Source organism: Nycticebus coucang, chromosome 13 (assembly GCF_027406575.1).
Source record: "Nycticebus coucang isolate mNycCou1 chromosome 13, mNycCou1.pri, whole genome shotgun sequence".
NCBI lineage: Eukaryota > Metazoa > Chordata > Mammalia > Primates > Lorisidae > Nycticebus > Nycticebus coucang.
In genome coordinates this window covers 11,291,321-11,311,911 of record NC_069792.1, presented here as the reverse complement: position 1 = coordinate 11,311,911, position 20,591 = coordinate 11,291,321, and the positions used below count along the sequence as shown (strand labels likewise).

Below are 20,591 nucleotides of genomic sequence, written 5' to 3'. Positions count from 1 at the left end.
AAAAGAAAGAAATTATTCTAGAGATTTTGTTCAAAAATTACAACAAAAAACTAAGAGATATAAATATTAGCTAGGGAAAAAATGTAATTTACAGGTAAGACCAAACTGTCTACCTACCAGTGATTTTCAACTGGTATGCCATGAGAGGATTGTAGGGGAGCCTTGAAAAATTTTAAAGATTATGAAGTTATTTTTGAAAGAAGTTCAAAGCACAGTAAATATATCCCCATTTTTACTCTTTTTTTTTTTTTTTGAGACAGAGCCTCAAGCTGTCGCCCTGGGTAGAGTGCCATGGCTTCACAGCTCACAGCAACCTCCAACTCTTGGGCTCAAGCGATTCTCCTGCCTCCGCCTCCCAAGTAGCTGGGACTACAGGCGCCTGCCACAATGTGTGGCTATTTTTTTGGGGGGGTGGGGGGGCAGGTTGCAGCCGTCATTATTGGCCGTCATATTTGGCGGGCCGGGCTGGATTCGAACCCGCCAGCTCAGGTGTATGTGGCTGGCACCTTAGCCACTTGAGCCACAGGCGCCGAGCCTACTCTTTTTTTTTTTTTTTAAAGCAACATAATGAAAGCATGCCATGAAGTTTAACTATAGGTTCAAGTGTGTTGTGAGATAAAAATGTTGAAAAACACTGACCTAAGGCATGCAAAATAATTTAACAATGATGAAAAGAATCTACTCAAAATAGCAACAAAATCATAAAATACCAAAACAAATGTAGAAAAGGCCTAAATGAACAGAACTGTAAAATGTTGCTAAAGAGCATTTAAAAAATTCTAAATAAATAAAAACATATTACGTAGACAATCTGAATACTATGAAAACATATTGTCTCCAAATTAATAAATTTAATGAAATTCTCTTCAAATTTAAAAGTCTCTTCACATTTTTTCTGAGATGGGGTCTTGCTTATTGCCCAGGTTGGTTTTGAACTCCTGGGTGCAAGAGATCCATCATGACTAACCTGTAAATATGCAGGATATTTAACTTTCTGTAGATTTTTACAATATGTTCACAATGATCATACCCTGAGAGGAAACTATATTTACATTTTAAAAATCAGCTAAGTAGACTTTGTAAGATCTTCATTACATATTCAAGTGATCTTTTAAGTTATCCTAGTTCTTGGCCATGTCGTTCTAAATAACCCAAATTACCAGAAAACTGAATTCCAAAGAAATGAGGTGTATTTTTTAACTGACTCCCCGTGGGACGCCTAATGGAAGAAATGATGCTTCAATTCTACCACCTTTTCCCCAAAAGTACACTTTCACTTCTGTCATTTCTTATAGGTTGACTGGTTTAAAGAAGGAAGTGAGGGAAATGGGTAGGAAGACGGAATCAACATATAAAAGGCCTAATGTAGACCGATATTTGTCACATTGTCCATCAGCAGGCAGTGAAATAAATGCAGTAGGAATTAGTGGACTGTAACTAGCACTATCTGTAAAACAACATAACTGAATAGTAGAAAACAAAGGAAAGCAAGCATCAAGCGCTACACCAGTAAATACTGCTTTGTGAAGCTTCTTCTCAGTATATTCATTTTGTAATATTTATTTGTTTATTTATTTGAGACAGAGTCTCACTCTGTCTCCCTGGGTAGAGTGCTATGGTTTCACAGCTCACAGCAACCTCAAATTCCTGGGTACAAGTAATCTACCTGCCTAAGCCTTCTGAGTACTTGGGATTACAGAAGCCCGCCACAACACCTGGCTAGTTATTCTTTCTTTCTTTTGTTTTTTTGGAGAGTCTCAAGCTGTTGCATGGGTAGAGTGATGGTGTCATCATAGCTCACAGCAACCTCCAACTCTTGGGCTCAAGTGATCCTCTCGCCTCAGTTTTTCTTTTAGTAGAGACGGGTCTGGGTCTTGCTCTTGCTCAGGCTGGTCTCGAACTCCTTAGCTCAAGCAATCCACCCACCTCGGCCTCCCAGAGTACTAGGATTAAAAGAGTGAGCCACCATATCCAGCCTAGTTTTTCTATTTTGAGTAGAGATGGGTGTCTCCCTCTTGCTAAGGCTGATCTCAAACTCCTGAGCTCAAGCAATACTCTTGCCTCAGCATCCCAGAGTGTTAGGATTACAGGCACTCTGTGCCCGGATCATTTAGCAATATTTATTGAGTCCCTACTGTATAACCAGGTCCTGAGAATACAACAATAGTCTAAATAGATAAAACTATTTGCTGTCATGGATGTTACTTTATACTGGCAGGAAATCATTTGCTTACTTATATTTACTTCTATAAAAAGTTTAGAAGATAAATACATCTGGGAGGATGAGTATTGGTGTGTATATGGGTGTGTTCATGAGAAAAAAATCAGAAACTATTTGCACGTTAAGTTCGAGAAGTTCCTAGACATCTAAGAAAGATGTTGAGTAAGTAAGCTGGAAATGCATATGGGAAGGGGCTGAGTGGAGCAGATTCACAAAGGAAATGAGGGGAAACAAACCGGAAACAGCAAATATGGAAAATTACTTTGGAGAACTTTAATCTAAAATGAGAGAAAAAATGCAGTAATGAAAAGTAATCATCAAAACTGAAAAAACTAGTGATGCTTAGAAGAAAAAAGAATTATTAAAGCCAGAGTCCTTGAGGAGAAGCCTTGGGAGGAAGTTAAGAGTTCACCCACAGCAGCAAACAGAGGCTGAGTTTACGGACACAGTGCATGTTAGGGGGTTGATCGATAGTGGAAAGCTTTGAAAATGCTCTTCTACTTGCTTCTATTTTTTGAATGAAATAGACACCAAGGCTATCAGCTGAGGGTAAACATGGGGAAGGCACTGCGTGCTTACAGAGCAAGAAGAAAGTAGGATCGAGTTCTACAGGAACAGTGAAGTGCAATTGTCAGGCACTAAGGGATTACATCTTAGTGTCCAAGAAATTAAAAGAAGAGTTAGCATGGCTCTGTTTTTCTCCAGCCACGTCTAGCTATACACATCTGGCATGGACAGTAGACATGTGAATTTAATCCACAAGGCTCTGATGAAGCAAGAGAGGGACAATGGGACTGAGAATATGCAGGAATGATTATAAACACATAGTAGTCAGAAGTGAAGCTGAGTAAGGAGGAAAGAAAGAACGTGAGAGAGATGAGAATGAAAAGACGGTTAAGATCAATAAATTATAGCTCTGATGGGGTAAAAAAAAAAAAAAATGGTTAACACTAGGAACTAGAGCTGTTCTTCCAAAGTGAGTTGGAAGGATGGGAGGGATACTCGAACAGCCAGATATGTAAAACTGAAATTCTGGAATGGTTCCGGACTCTGGTTAACCACAAGGTCCTGCGAGTGACAGCGCCAATGAGTGGCTGACGCAGGGTAGAAGCTCGCTCCCTGGAAGAAGCAGTAAAGGCACTGAAAAGCCAGCGAGTGTGGTTATGTGCTCAAATGTGTGCAAGGGCAGACAAAATATATTTCTAGCTGGATAATCAATATTTAAAAACCTCTCCCCCTGCTTTTCCAACTTTAATGCTCATATGAATCACTTAGAAATCTTGTCAAAATGCAGATGATAATTCAGTAGATTCCATAACAAGCTCCTAGGCAATATGAACACTGCTGGTCCAGGGCAACAGCCCATGAACCATCTTTTTTTTTTTTTGTAGAGACAGAGTCTCACTTTATGGCCCTCGGTAGAGTGCCGTGGCCTCACACAGCTCACAGCAACCTCCAACTCCTGGGCTTAAGCGATTCTCCTGCCTCAGCCTCCCGAGTAGCTGGGACTACAGGCGCCCGCCACAACACCCGGCTATTTTTTGGTTGCAGTTAAGCCGGGGCCGGGTTTGAACCCACCACCCTCGGTATATGGGGCTGGCGCCCTACCGACTGAGCCACAGGCGCCGCACCCATGAACCATCTTTTGAGCAGTGAGGCTCTCGTGTGGACTTTCAATGTACCAGGTCTATGAAACTACAAACTGCTTCTCAGATTCTTAATTCTTACTGACAGAGGTAGTCAAAAGGTGGAGTATTTTTGAGTATTTCCTAACCTCTTAAGGACTTTTATTTTCTCTTTTTTATCATTTAGTATTTTTTTAAATTTTTGTAGAGATAGAGTCTCATTTTTTTGCCCTCGGTAAAAAAATGAGACTCTATCTCATTTTTGAGCTCACAGCAATCTCCAACTCCTGGGCTTAGGCTATTCTCTTGCCTCAGCCTCCCGAGTAACTGGGACTACAGGCGCCTGCCACAAAGCCGGGCTCATTTAGTACTTTCTTATTCATAATCCAACCTTAAATTTTCATTTTCACCTATTCATCGGGCAGAAGCAAGCCTTCAGCAGAGTCCAGATATTCCTGTTTCAGCAAACATTCCAGTGTTCTTTTAAAACTATGTGATAATCAACTAATTATTTTTCTGTCTACAAAATAAATTGTTAAATGTCTGAACACAATAACTAAGAAAATGCCATGAAGGCTGTTAATCAATTCGATGAAAATATTTCAAACTGTATATAAAACCAGCACATTGTACCTTATGAATGCATTATCGCACACAGCTATGATTTAATAAAATAAAATAAAATAAATAAATTATTGTGATGGTTGCCAAAAAAAAAAAAGCCAGCATAGGCTTCGTGCCAATGAAGGCAGAATCACGAATTTATAATCATTACTGCTTCCACTGGCCTTCATTTAGCTTGACTGAACGAGCAGCTGTATTGAATGCCCTACCAGCAAGTGTACATAACACTATATAAACGGCAGTGGCAGGAAGGGGTGAAAGACCAACTGGGTCAGCCTTTACTTTGAAAAATGCTTTTCTTTTCGTTTTCTTTTTTTTTGTTTTTTGGAGACAGAGTCACACTTTGTCCCCATTGGTGGGAGAGTGCCATGGCGTCATAGCTCAGAGCAACTTCAAACTCAAGCAATTCTCTTGCCTTAGCCTCCCAAGTAGGTGGGATCATAGGCGCCCACCACAACACCTGGCTATTTTTAGAGATGAGGTCTCACTCTTGTTCTGGCTGCTAACTCCTGAGCTCAGGCAATCCACCCACTGCGGCCTCCCAGAGTGTTAGGATTACAGGCGTGAGCCATCGCACCCAGCCCCTATGCCTATTTCTGGCAAAAGCTGAGACCCACCCTCCCCACTGGGTGCGCCATCACAACTTAGACATTTATATGTAAGATTCAATGAGAGGGAAGAACATTTTTTTTAGTATCTTATACCAAAAACTGTGTGGATAGCTGTCTTAGGGCTGAGTCATACCTAAACTTGGCAACCAAGGTTTCAAATCTGATTGAGCAAAGAGTAGATCTACACAGAAATGAGCTCACAAAGTTAAACAAAGTTTCATGACCAGCATAAAACAGTACTGCCTGTTTTACCCATCATGACTGCATATGCTTGAAACTATCAAAATTAAATTGGAATATGGATGTGTTTGCTAATGAAAGATTGCAATATATGCACAAAGTATATGTGGCTTAGATAAAAGACTATTAATTGATCTAATAATTTGATTCAAAAGCTCTAATTCTGATTTGGTATTTTAAAAATACATAAGGTATGAGAATCAATATACTGTTAAGTGGGTTTGGTGCCTGCAGCTCAGTGGCTAGGGCGCCGGCCACACCGATGCTGGTGGGTTCAAACTCGACAACTACAACAAAAAAAATAGCCTGGTGCTGTGTTGGCATTTGGGAGGCTGAGGCAAGAGAATTGCATAAGCCCTAGAGTTTGAGGTTGCTGTGAGCTGTGAGCTGTGACGCCACAGTGCTCTACCAAGGGCAACATAGTGAGACTCTCTCAAAAAAAAAATAAAAATAAAAATTCACACACACACAGTTAAGTGGCACCTTACTAACATCAATAGAAGATAATCTCAGTGGCTGAAAAGATTCACTAAACAATTAGTTGTACAGCATATAACTAGATTTCCAATTCCTTTCTTTGTTGATATTTGACTAATTTCTAGTTGTTAATGAGCTGCAGCAACAGAAAAATAATCTAGATAGGTTCTTTAGCTCTCAAAATGTAAGTATAATTTTTTTTTTTTTTGGTAGAGACAGAGTCTCACTTTATGGCCCTCGGTAGAGTGCTATGGCATCACACAGCTCACAGCAACCTCCAACTCCTGGGCTTAAGCGATTCTCTTGCCTCAGCTTCCCGAGTAGCTGGGACTACAGGTGCCCACCACAACGCCCAGCTATTTTTTGGTTGCCGTTCAGCCGGGGCCGGGTTTGAACCCGCCACCCTCGGTATATGGGGCCGGCGCCTTACCGAACCACAGGCGCCACCCGTAAGTATAATTTTTAAACAAATAAAAACTCCATCATGCCTGTAATCCCAGCACTCTGGGAATCCACACACCTGGAAGCCAAGGTGTGTGGATTGCTTGAGCTCACAAGTTTGAGACCAGTCTAAGCAAAAGTAAGATCCTGTCTCTACCGAAAAAATAGAAAAACTGAAGCAAGAGGCTTGCTTGAGCCCAGGAGTTTGAGGTTGCTGTGAGATATGATACCATGACTCTACCCGGGGTGACAGCTTAAAACTCTGTCTCAAAAACAAACAAACAAAACTGTGAAACGGTATAATTACCTAATTTTTTTCCATTTTCCACTCATTTTAATTTTCTACCTTTGTATATTAATAGAAATTAGAAATCACTATTTTAAATAACAATTAGTGTTTGTTAACTATTTCTTACCAATAACTATATTGTTTACTTTTTACAACTAAGGAAACATAAAATACCCAATGGTAGTTTCTTTTGGTTAATAATTAATTACAAGTAACTCTAGTGTATCTACCATGTTGCAAGGCGCTTTATTCCAATGCTTTACATTAACTCATTTACTGCTCATGATAACTTGTGTCATCAGTATTACTTTAAATGAAATCATACATGTTAATATCTAACCATTTTTACAAAGTTGGGTAATCATTTTTACTACATATATTTTTTAAAAAGTTATAGAGACTAAACTCTACATAGCAACAAATTTAGTTTCACTGGTTTCAGAATCATCACAAAGACAAAGGTCCCTCTAGCATCTTCCTCTTAAACTATCCAAAACTTTCAAAGCTTCCCATCTCCTTTATTAATATAAAACTTACCAATAGTGAGGTCGTGCACTGGCTGAAACCTCTTGTCTGTAAACTGTAGCAATAAGCATGATTTACCAACACCTGGAAGGTAAAATAATATATAGATATTAAGAGAGAAAATGCACAGAAACTAAAAACACGAAGCACATGGAAAGGAGGTAGTCAGGGTTTCTGGCACTCCGTGACAAATCTACTATGATTTCTCAATATTCTGTAACTTCTTAGGAAATTAGAGGACTCATGATTTAGGTGGAAGCTGTTAAAAAAAAAAAAAAAAATCACAAATACCTTTTTCACCCTTTCTTATTCATGTCAACATTTCAACGTGAAAAATAAATGCAATGGTTAAACTCCTATAAGACAACTAAGTCTCCTTTATCGAGCAGGTATACAGTACAGTTTTTGTGCACGTTTGTTTTGTGTGTAACAGTGTAAATATTCAAAGCATAGTATTAGTTCATTTTATCATACTTCCCACAACAAATAAATAAATAAGCTAAGCAGTTAAACGTCTGGAATCTACCTTTAAGGGAAAAGCTGCTTGCTCTATTTTGTCACTAATTCATTTCATGAGCAACGGTCATCTGTTTTGCATTTCTTCATACTAAAATTGACCTCATTAAGGTAATGAATAACTTCAACACTCCTAAATTCAAAGGAAAATTTTCTTTCTTTCTTTCTCTCTTTTTTAGAGACAGAGTTTCACTTTGTCACCCTCGGTAGAGTACTGTGGCATCACAGCTCACAGCAACCTCCATCTCCTGGGCTTAGGCGATTCTCTTGCCTCAGCCTCCCGAGTAGCTGGGACTACAGGTGCCCGCCACAACGCCTGGCTATTTTTTTGTTGCAATTTGGCGGGGGCTGGGTTTGAGCCAGCCACCCTTGGTATATGGGGCAGGTGCCCTACTCACTGAGGGCACCGCCTCAGAGTGATATTTTAGTACATGTACAGAATGTATAACAATCAAATCAGGGTACTGAGCATATCCGATCACCTCAAACATTTATCATTCTTTTTTTTATATGTGTCTGGGACGGTTCAAAATCCTCTCTTCTAGATATTTAAAAATACATATAATGATATATATATATATATATATACACACACATCATATATAATAAACTAAATACACAATAAATTATTAACTATAGCCACTCAACAGTACTATAGAATAGTAGAACTTATTCTTATTTCTATCTAGCTGTAATTTTGTACCCGTTAACCCACCTGTCCCTAGCCTCTCCTTTGTCCCGACACTTATACCCTCTGATAACCACAATTCTACTCTCTAGTGCAAGGAGCTCAATTTTTTTTTTTTTTTTTTTTTTTTGTTTGAGACAGTCTCACTCTGTTGCCCAGGTTAGAGTACTAAGATCAGCCTAGCTCACAGAAACCTCAAACTCCTGGGCTCAAGCGATCTTCCTGCTTAGCCTCTTGAGTAGTTGGGACTACAGGTGTCTGCCACAACACAGAACTCATTTTTTCTATTTTTAGGTGAGATGCAGTCTTAATCTTGCTCAGGCTGACCTGGAATTCCTGAGCTCAAGCAATCCTCCTGGCCTGATGTCTTAATTCTGTGATAATCACTGTTCTTCCATGCAACCCTGAAATACTGGCGGTCTTCCTTACCACCCACTTTGGTTACCAAATTCACTCCCACAGCCTCAACCTACTTCTTTTTAAAAATTGTTATTTTAATAGATTTAGAGGGTACAAATGGATTTTTGTTACATGGACGAATTGTATAACAGATCAGTCTAGGCTTTTAGGGTACTCATCACCTGAATAATGCATATGGTACCCAATAGGCAATTTTTTATCCCACACCCCCCTTTCATCCTCCCTCATCTGAGTCTCCAATGACTATTAGGTCACTCTGCATGACCACATATACCCAATGCCTAGCTCCCATTTACAAGTGAGAACATATGGTGTTTGGCTTTCTGTTTCTGGTTACTTCACTTAGGATAATGGTCCAGTTCTATCCAAGTTGCTGCAGAAGACATTACTTCATTCTTTTTCATAATAGTATTCTATGATGTGATACACATTTCAGTTATTTCCTAATCTGTGGAATTGCTTCCTAATGGATCACACCACTCATAACCATGCTTAATTCCTTCTTTTCCTTCTATCATCTACATCCTGTAGGAGTTCTGTCTGTGTGAACTCTTGAGTCCTCTTTTATTAGCAGTAATGGCTGCTGTAACCCTTCCATACTCACACACCCATCCCACAGCCCCTACAGAGTTTTGAGGAAAATATTATGGACCTGTTCAGTTTGTCAGTGTGTTGGTCTTCCAAGCCATATGCTGTAATTTGTTTTTCCTATCTTTTATTATTGTGTTAAATATATTTGTATGATTTTAGTGTACAAAAGTCTCACAACAAACAGTGAATTCAAAAGCATTTAATTGGCCGTTGAGTCTTTTTTTTTTTGTGAGACAGAGTTTCACTTTGTCACCCTTAGTAGAGTGCCGCGGAGTCGTAGCTCACAGCAACTTCAAACTCCTGGGCTTAAGCTATTCTCTTGCCTCAGCCTCCCAAGTACCTGGGACTACAGGCACCTGCCACAGCGCCCAGCTATTTCTTTAGAGATGAGCTCTCACTCTGGCTCAGGCTGGTCTCAAACCTGTGAGCTCAGGCAATCCACCCATGTCAGCCTCCCAGAGTTGCTGGGATTTAGGCGAGAGCCTGAGTCATTGTTAACGCCCCCCCCATCCCCCTCCCACCAGACTTAGCAAAACAAGGCTAATTCAAACCTGACTAGATACATCCCTTACCCTCTTAATCCTCAGTGCTCTAATTCTGGTTCTCAGTAAGATCTGATAAACATCTCAGTTTTTTGTTTATTTATTTTTTGGGGTGGGGGTGGGGAAGATAGAATCCCACTTTGTCACCCAGGCTATAGAACAGAGGCATTATCACAGCTTGTTGTAACCTCAAACTCCTGGGCTTAATAAGTGGATCCTCCAACCTCAGCCTCTCAAGAAGCTGGGATGGCAGGCATGTGCCATCACAGCCAGCTAATTTTTTATTTTTTGTAGAGATTGAGGTTTCACTATTGTCCAACTTGGCCCTGAACTCCTGGCCTCAAGCAATTCTCCAGCACTGGCGTCCCAAAGTGTTAGGAATACAGGTGTAAGCCAGCAGGCCTACCCATCCTTTCTCATCTATTTTATAAACCACTGTGAAAATTTGTACTAAAATGCAGGTGCCATTACTCATTTGCATGTTCTATTGCCTAAAATATAGAAACACAAGCTCTTCATAATAGTGAACAAGGTCCTTTGCATTTGAGCTGAAAATTATGACTCCAATAGATCGTAATAGTTAAGCACAACATACCATCCTTTGAAAATGACAACATGGCTCGGTGCCTGTGGCTCAAGCGCCAGCCACATACACCTGAGCTGGCGGGTTCGAATCCAGCCCAAGCCTGCCAAACAATGACGGCTACAACCAAAAATTAGCCAGGCGTTGTGGTGGGCGCCTGTAGTCCCAGCTACTTGGGAGGCGGAGGCAGAAGAATGGCTTGAGCCCAGGAGTTGGGAGGTTGCTGTGAGCTGTGATGTCACAGAACTCTACCCAGGGCGACAGCTTGAGGCTCTGTCTCAAAAAAAAAAAAAAAAAAAAAAAAAGAAAGAAAGAAAAGAAAATGACACCATGTTGTTTCCCTGATACCCTTTACCAAGAAATTTTTCACTCCCTGGCAAATCTACATTCACGATTTAAGAACTAAGTCAGGGAGTTCTATACTCTCTTCAGTAAAGCATTCCTGTTCCAAAGATTCTATCAATCCTCAACCAGAATTAATAGTCTACTAGCCCTTACTATCCCATATACCAAAAAATAATCAACTTCAGCTCCCCCATAACACTTCATATCTGCCCTAAAAAGACCCCATTAGAATCCTAGCTCTGTCACTAATTAGCTAGATCCTTCCCAGTTACTGAAGCAAACACTCATCTGGGTGTTGCTATGAAAACGTTGTAAATATAATTAAAATCTTTTGTCAGTTGATTTTACTTTATTCATTTATTTATTTATTTATTTAGACAGAGTCGTACTCTGTTACCCTTGGTAGAATGACGTGGCATCACAGCTCACAGCAACCTCAAATTTTTGGGCTTAAGCGATTCTCTTGCCTCAGCCTCCCAAGTAGCTGGGACTACAGGCATCTGCCACAATTCCTGGCTATTTTTTTTAGTTGTTGTTGTAGTTGTCATTGTTGTTTAGCAGCCCCAGGCCAGGTTTGAACCCACCAGCCGGGTGTATGTGGCTGGTGCCCTAACCACTGAGCAATGGGTGCCAAGCCATGTTATCAGTTGATTTTACATGAGGAAGATATTTCTAGATAATCAAGGTAGGCTAGATTCAATCAGTTAAAAGGCTTTAAAAGGACTGACCTTCCCTAAGAAATAGTTCCATCTGGCTTGGCGCCCCTAGCACAGTGGCTACTGCGCCAACCACATGCACCGAGGTTGACAGGTTTGAACTCTGCCAGGGCCAGCTAAACAACAATGACAATTGCAACAAAAAAATAGCTGGGTGTTGTGGTGGGTGTCCACAGTCTCAGCTACTTGGGAGGAGTGAGGCAAGAAAACAGCTTAAGTCTAGGAGTTTGAGGTTGCTGTGAGCTGTGATGCCACAGCACTATACCAAGGGTGACACAGTGAGACTCTTTCTTAAAAACAAATGAATAAATAAATAAGAGCACTCTTGTGTTTAAAATCTTTACATACAAATATGTATGTAAAGTGTTCTGTATGTATATATGTATATGATATTTGTATGTAAAGATAATTATTATTTACATGTAAATATGTAAAAATTAAAAAAAAAATAAGCCATATCTCTGCATGCTTAAGTTAAATGCAAGTCCTAATTCAAGAGCTTTAGAGCACATTAATACTCAGATCCAGTAGCCAACCCTTCTGAAAACTTTTATATAACCTATAACACTAGCCTAATAGTCAGAAAAGACACATTTTACAAAAACGACATGCTTTCTATGTTTGAAAAACACTCTAAATTGAAGCTACATTTTAAAATCAATCTTTGGAACATATGAGTATATCTGAAATACCTTATATAGACAAAATAGTAATCTCAGCACAAGCAATGACTAAATTTCTGTTAAAATATGATGCTTTAAAATAATATTCCCTTGTTTTCTGGGAGTGCAAAACAAAGCCCCTAAAATGAAATCATTAAAATAGAACCAAAATTTCACAATAAACAGGAACAGGAATCAAAAACCTTCGCTTATACTTAATCTTTTTTTTTTTTTTTGAGACAGAGCCTCAAGCTGTCGCCCTGGGTAGAGTTCTGTGGCATCACAGCTCACAGCAACCTCCAACTCCTGGACTCAAGTGATTCTCCTGCCTCCACCTCCCAAGTAGCTGGGACTACAGGTGCCCGCCACAACGCCCAGGTATTTTTTGGTTGCAGCTGTCATTGTTTGGCGGGCCCCAGCTGTATTTAAACCCACCAGCTCAGTTGTATGTGGCTGGCACCTTAGCTGCTTGAATCACAGGCGCTGAGCCCAATTATACTTAATCTTAAAAGCTATGCAGTTTTAAGATAAATTTTAAACATAATAAAGTTAATTTATAAATACAACCATACGCTGAACAAAGTATATATCAAATTATTTTTAAGTTAGAGATTTTTGTTTACAAGTATACTTCACAGGACACCCTTAATGACTGCCCTTATTATAGCATTATAAAGTAAAATTGACAAAAATCTCCAAGGTTTCTCTTACCAATTTTCCCCAGAGCCTCTCTTAATTCTTGATATTCCAAATTCTTTAAAGCATGTACTGTCTATTCAGCAGTCTAAATGGCAGACCCCATTCATCAATTCATAGAATTCAAACAGTGCTCTATTTCCACATACTTGATAAATCCTACATTTTTGGTGGGATTTGCAACTGATTTGGCATTTATATATGTTGATTTTCCTGGAAGAAGACACTTAGAAAAAATAATAAATGAGGAATAGTTTACTAAGTGACCAATTAATCTTTTTATGTTATGATTATATTCTTAGGAACTTTAAAATACTACAAAAGATTTTATCTGCTACATTCTCAGTAGCAGATAAAATCTATAGAGATCTTACTTTGTGCCAGACACTATTTTTAAGCCCTTTATGTATGTTACCTCATTTATTGCTTGGAACAATATTGTGTGTTATGGTTGGTTTTTGACACTGAAGCCACAGTCCTTGACTCCAATCCCAGCTCTGTCAATCACTATCAATAGAACCACAAATTATAGACAACTTACGATGGGATTACATCCTGATAAAGCACTATAAACTGAAAATATCATTAAGTCAAAAATGGATTTAATACACTTAACTTACCAAACATCATAGCTTAGCTTAGCTTAAACATGCTCACAGCAATTCCCTCAGCTTGTTGTTGGGCAAAATTACCTAACACAAAGCCTATTTTTTTCTTTTTTTTTTTTTTAGACAGCATCTCACTCTTGTCAGCCAGGGTAGAGAGCCGTGGTGTCAGCCTAGCACATAGCAACCTCAAACTCCTGGGCTCAAGTGTTAAAGTGATACCTCTCCCTCAGCCTCCCAGTAGGGACTGTAGGTGCTCCATACAACACCCAGCTAGTTTTTCCATTTTTAGCAGATATAGGGTCTCAGAGTGCTAAGATTACAGGCATGTGCATCTAGCCACAAAGCCCATTTAATAGCAGTAAAAATTTTACATTCTTCTAAGTGAAGTTTTACAAGATGGAAAAACAAACACTACATGTACTCACTATTAAATTGGAGCTATTTGACCAATACCCACATGCACATTTGGTAAAACTCAAGGGAAAGCAAGCAAGAGAGATGGGGCAAGAAGGGAGGGGTAAATTCACACCAATGCATACTGTCTGGGTAAAAGCACACTTAAAACTTTGACTCAAACTGTACAAAAGCAATTCATGTAACCTGAAATCTGTACCCCAGAATATTCTGAAATTAAAAAAAACTTACTTGCCATTTAAAATGTTTAAAAAAATAAAAATTTTAGGGTGGCACCTGTGGCTCAGTGGGTAGGGTGCAGGCCCCATATACCGAGGATGACAGGTTCAAACCCAGCCCCGGCCAAACTGCAAAAAAGAATAGCCAGGCGTTGTGGCGGGCCCTTGTAGTCCCAGCTACTCGGGAGGCTGAGGCAAGAGAATCGTCTAAGCCCAGGAGTTGGAGGTTGCTGTGAGCTGCTACGCCACAGTATGCTACCAAGGGCAATAAAGTGAGACTCTAGTCTCTAAATAAATAAATAAATGAAATAAAAATTTTATAATAAAAAATTTAAAAAGATCAAAATTCACATTATGGTTTCGACTCAATGCATATCACTTTTGTATAATTATAATTCAAAAATCATTAAGTCAAACCATTATAAGCCAGGTTCCATCTATGTATCTTCTTAGACACACAGTTTTTTTTAATCTGTAAAAAGCAGGTTGATAATGCCTACTCTCACAGGCTGATCAGGAATGTTAAAGGAGTTAATGTATTCCAAGTGTTTAAAAGAGTGTCTGGCACAGAGTAAAGTTTCAAAAAAGAATTCGGCAAATGTTACTGCTACCGAACTACTTATTACATGCCTATTTACACTCCCTAAAAGCACAAACCATGCTGCCTTTTCGGCATCAGTCCTATGAACCTCCAGTCTCCTGCACTGTGGAGTGAGGAGAAAAGAAAATAAACTTTTCCTCCCAATGTATGTATGCAAATGTATGTGTATATACAGGAGAGGGAGGAAAAGAGGGGAGCAGAAACAGAGAGGGTGTGCTAGTTCCAGGGTGTTACATAGCACGGTAAAGGGAAATAGAGCAAGGTAAGGATGTGAGGCTTTGGAATGCCGGGTTGGGGGGGAGTGTGCGCTATTTTTTGTTTGTTTTCTTGTCTGGAAGTTTTGATTTATTCATAAAAATGTTATAAAATTGCCTACAGAAATACAAACTACATTCACAGTTAGCAACATGTATAAAATGTGACGATCCTTTAAAATATCAGAGACTCCTTATCTTTTGCTGTAGAACGTATAAAGTTTTCTGAAAAAATACTTGAGGAAACCATAAGGACATGGTCTTAGGCTCTTCTTTTTGTGTAATTTTAGGTTAATGTGAGGGTAAAAACAACCAGGTCACAATATTTGAATTTGTTGTGTAGAGTCCCTTTTGTAGTTGTATCCCACACCCAAAAGGTGTGCATACACCCCTACCTTGTGCCCTTTCCATGGGAGCACACCAACCCCCCTCAATTAGAACAGAATTGAGTTTTTCTCCTGTGTGGGCGTGTGTTAGATCGTCTGCTGGCTTCATAATAAAATGAAGTACATTGGATATTTGCTTTTCCATTCTGTGATACTTTACAGAGAAGAATGCGCTTCAAGAGTGTGCAGTATTAAACTAGGTGGTCTTTCACTGAGGTGGGGTTTAAGTGAAGATTTAAAAGTGAGGAAATAAAGGGCAGGGAGATGACTGAGAGGAGAGTATTCCAAGCTGAGGAAGCAGCTAGAGCAGCCGTTCTTAACCTGTGGGTCGTGACCCCATTGAGCTAGAGGAAGAGTTCAAAGGTGGCACATTTTAGAGAAACCCATGAGGCCAGAATGGCTAAGGTACAGAAGGCAAGCAAGAGCCATGCCCCTGGGAACTGTGGTTACAGGAATCCCAGGCGCCTGATCACACAAAGTGAAGGACTGTGTAAGTCCTGAAATAAAAACAGGGGATTCACTGGAGAGCCTGAGCATGGGAATCATAAAATTTTATTTAAATTCTAAAAGGATCACTCTGGATTTCAGTAAGATGATCAAGATGGCGATATAAATTAGAGAGTTGCCAGCATAAGATGGTATTTTAAGCCACAGGAAGAGAGAAACCAGCAAAGAAAGAGTAAGTCCATTTTGTTTTATAAATACAGAATTAAAACATGGGAGAACAAAAAAGGATTCTTGACAAAACTCTTTCTTTTTACAATGAAGAAAATTGGGGCCAGCATGATGACTCAAAGCCGTAATCTTTTTTTTTTTTTTTTTTTTGCAGTTTTTGGCTGGGGCTGGGTTTGAACCCATGCGGCCGGCGCCCTACCCTCAAAGCTGTAATCTTTACACTTAGTGAGGCTAAGATGGAAGGAACATTTGAGGTTAGGAGTTTATGACCAGATTGAATGACACAGTGAGATCCTGTCTCCACAAAAAAAAAAAAAAAAGAGAGAAAGAAAGAAAGAAAACATTAGGTAGGTGTACTGGCACATTCCTGTAGTCTCAGCTACTCGAGAAGCTGTGCCAGAGGACTGCTTGAGCCTAGGAGTTCAAGGTTGCGGTGAGCTATGATTGTGCCACTGCACTCCAGCCTGGGTTACAGAGTAAGATCTTATCCCTCAAAAAAACACTACCTGTGTGGCCTTAGGATAAACTACTTGGCCTGTGTGTGCATCATTTTCAAAGTGAGGATAATACTTCACACAAGTTGTGAGAATTAAATCAGTTAACATACATAGAACACAGAGGAAGCACTACATAAGAATTTAAAGTCATCATTATCCTATTAAACCAAAAAAGACAAAAATTCAACATGGATCTTTTTCAACTTTTCACTTCATTTCAAGCTTTCTCTAGACATCCAAGAAGTCATGAATTACTCTTTCCCTACATTCTAGATAACTATACCACCAATCACCTTCAGGAAGACTCCTAGTATATTTACATTAATTGGACGTGATCTTTCCTTTAATGGACTTCTAGAAGTCTATTTCTATATATGAAATGAAGCTTATTATGTACTTTTTTTTTCTTTAAAAGTCAAGAAAAGGAATTATTATACAGATCCTGAAGGGCAATGGGTTAGAGCCACTGCTGCGTGAACGAAACCATCTAGTTTAAATTTTGCCTGTTGTTCAGGATATAGGGCAGGCATTAGGACTGGAAATTTATTATTTTTACAGCAATAGAAAATATCATAAACAAGGGCATGGGTTTAATAATGTATAAAAACCTCAAATTTTTGCTCAATAAAAATCAATAAGCTAGAATGGAAAATATTGTGAGAGTATATGAACTCTGTGTACTACTTCCGTGTAACTGGTCTGGGGTTACATGGGTCATATCTCACTATCAATGAAATTCTTTCTTTTTCTTTCTCTGCCTTTTTTTTTAGGCAGAGTCTCACTCTGTTGCCTAGGCTAGAGTGTCCTGGTGTTAGCCTAGCTCACAGCAACCTCAAACTCCCAGGCTCAAAGATCCTCCTGCTTCAGCCTCCAGAGTAGGTGGGACTATAGAAGCCACCACCACTCCCACCACTACCACTGGCTAGTTTTTCTTATTTAGTAGAGATGAGTCTCGCTCCCATTCAGGCTAGTCTTGAACTCCTGACTTCAAGCGATCCTTCTACCTCAGACTCCCAGAGTGTTAGGATGACAGATATGAGCCACTGCACCTGGCCAAGAAATTCTTTCTTATATCCTTTGGTGTCCCTTCATCCATGGATTTATTTAGTCCAGGATTATCAGTCTTTAATACACTAGCTTGCTGGAGAGAAAAATGAACAATCTAAGCAGTGCCCAGTAAGCCCTGAAGTTCCTGCCACAAGTGTGGGGTGGGGTAGGGTGGGTGGGGTGTGTAAGGCTGCTGTGGCTGTCATTGACACACCAGTGTACAGCCTTACCAGTGTCTGATGTGTCAAGATGCTCCAGTGTTGACAGTAGCACAGCTTGGATGAGCTTCCTTTGTGCTGGGCACCACTAACATTGCCTGAGGACTGCCACCAACATCATCGTAGGACAGGGAGACATCAGTGGCTTCCAGGTGAACTACCCTCCCTGTTGGCTTCCTGCTTCCTGAGGCCACATTCTTCTCATTCCATCCCTACCATTCCAAAGTCTGTCTAAAGTATTCCCCACATCCAGCCTCACACCCAGGATTGTTCTAGTCCTTTAGTCTCCTCAAGGCGCCTTATAGAAATTTCCGGGTTGCTTTACCCCAAATGCAGGATTTTGGGTGAGCAATACTGAGAGTCTTCTTACTTGGAAATGATAAATGAAGATCTGGCCCAGTCAGATTAGTTAACAATTGAAAAACAGGCTCAGCGCCCGTAGCACAGTGGTTACGGTGCCATCCACTTATACCAAAGCTGGTGGGTTTGAACCCAGCCAGGGCCAGCTAAAAACAACAATGACAACTGCAACAAAAAATAACCAGGTGTTGTGGTGGGCACCTGTAGTTCCAGCTACTTGGGAGGCTGAGGCAAGAGAATCGCTTAAACCCAAGAGTTTGAGGTTGCTGTGAGCTGTGATGCCACAGCACTCTACCGAGGGTGACACAGTGAAACTGTCTCAAAAAAACAATTCAAGATCAAGGAATTGGCAGTGATGTGGCATCAGAGGCCTTTTTGGATGGGAGCTACATTTAGCAGGTGCTTTTCCTAGACAGATTCCACTTCTCCACAGTTGCATCTTGCTGGGCCTATGTCCATCAGAGTATGACCAGTAAGGTGGATTCTGCTCCTGGCAGCTGCTGGAATACTCATGGATTCATCCTCATTAAGGTATTAGGGAAGCCACCGGCCAGATGATACGACTTATTTTGTACAGAAGTTCTGGAAGGTGTAGCTTTCCTTACTATACATTCACTGTGCAAATCCCCTTCTCCAAACCAAATTCTCTGTCCTTCTGCAGCTGAAGGGGTTTCTGGGGCTGCAACAGTTCCCAGTAGGAGCTGCATGGACACCCAGAGGAATCTTTTGTGGCCTTATGTCTCCTTCCTCTTTTGCTACCTGCTACCTACTTTTATACTACCAGTTATTTAAATGTATGTTTTAATCTCATTCATAAAGTTTCATTCATAATCACATTCATAAATATATGTTTTAATCTCAGTCCCAAAGTTCCTTAAGGGAAAGGAACTTATTTATCTTTTCATTCTCCAAAGTATCTAGAATGATCTCTTCAGCTATAATACTATTCACTATTTATTTAGTGAATAAAAAGAAGATGAGTAAAATACTGTTTTTTAAAGCCCTATGTGGATTTCTTGGATATATTCAGGTCACGAACACTCTGAAATTAATACAAATCACTATACTAATGCTGCTATTAAAGTTCCCACCATAAAGTTACCTATCTCCTTCCTTTCCTAGGGTCCAAGTCCTTCAAAAGGACAGAGTTGTGAGAGCTGAGAACTAAAATACCATGTTAATGCCTAAAAATTACTAGTAGTAGTCACAAAAATGTAGATTCCTAAACCCTCACTCCAGAAATTCAGCAAGTCTTTGGTGGGGCTCAAGAATCTAACTATTTAAGTCCTCTTGTATTTTAACACTTAAGTGTTAGTAGGTAGTCTACTGAAGTTTATTTTTCTTGTCTTAAATCAACTTCTCACCAATTTCAAGTTTCTTAAAATTGTAAATATTTTTACAATCATAAGCCAAATAGCTTTAAGTATAAAATATGTGAAAATACAAAGATGTGAAGAAAAGTACCAGGGCCAATTCTTAACAGCTGAAGAAATGTTTTGTACAACCATCATCCGGAAATCACGGTTCCATATTGTCACCTACTTACTGTATTTGGTCCTTCAACAAAACAAAACAAAGCACAAAAATTCTATCTCAGTATTAAAAGCAGGCCATCAAAAAACTGTGGGTTTTTAATTCATACCAAAGGACTGACAGAACTCAAACACAGATCATACAGAGATATGGTAAGTCTGATTTAAACATTAGTAACTTATTTTGCAAACATTTTATCCTTTTTCATGCTAACATTCCAAATTGAAAACCATGTGAAGTATGAAAAAATAATAAAGTCTATTCTTTTAAAACATTAAGTTAATAAACTCTGCACGGTAGATCGCAATGAATACAGGTTTTACAGTTGTAACACCAGTGTTCAAATCCATCTGGATTACTTCCGTAGCCTGTGACCTAGGCAAATTAGTTATAGAAATTGAGCTCCATGTCCACATCTATAAAATGGGAAAAAGAGGCCAGGTGCAGTAGCTCACACCTATAATCCTAGCACTCTGGGAGGCCCACGTGGGTGGATTGCTTAAGCTCACAAGTACAAGACCAGCCTGAGCAAAAGCGAGACCCAGTCTCTACTAAAAATACAAAAACTGAGGCAAGAGGATCGCTTGAGCCTGAGTTGGAGGTTGCTGTAAAGCTATGATGCTATGGCACTCTACCCAGGGCAACAGCTTGAGACTCTGTCTCCCCCATCCCTACCCTCACCCCTCCCAAAAAAGGAAAAAAGAAAGCACAGCATTCCTACTCCAAAGGAATGTCATGAGGCTCAAATAAAGTATTTTGCAAATTCAAAGTATTTAATGCAAATGTTAAACTGAGGATTTTTTGAGATGAATATATATAAGAGAGCAAAATTGCCAACCAAAATTATCTGACCTTTAATCAAAAATTTTAAATATGTATTTAAAAAGTGAAGTAAAGAAAACATTTGTAATTTATTACTTTCCTTTTCAGTAGGATGACTTCAGAATTGTTTTCATACTGCTGGTTGT

General features: G+C 39.6%; 1 protein-coding gene across 1 annotated transcript in view; it reads right to left on the bottom strand.

Moving 5' to 3' along the window:
• The window catches only part of RAB2A (RAB2A, member RAS oncogene family), a 113,396-nt gene that overhangs the window by 69,687 nt on the left and 23,118 nt on the right, over positions 1-20,591 (bottom strand). The window contains exon 2 of the mRNA XM_053558599.1: positions 7,066-7,137. Coding sequence (XP_053414574.1) covers positions 7,066-7,137 — 72 coding nt within the window. The remainder of the gene's footprint in view (positions 1-7,065; positions 7,138-20,591) is intronic.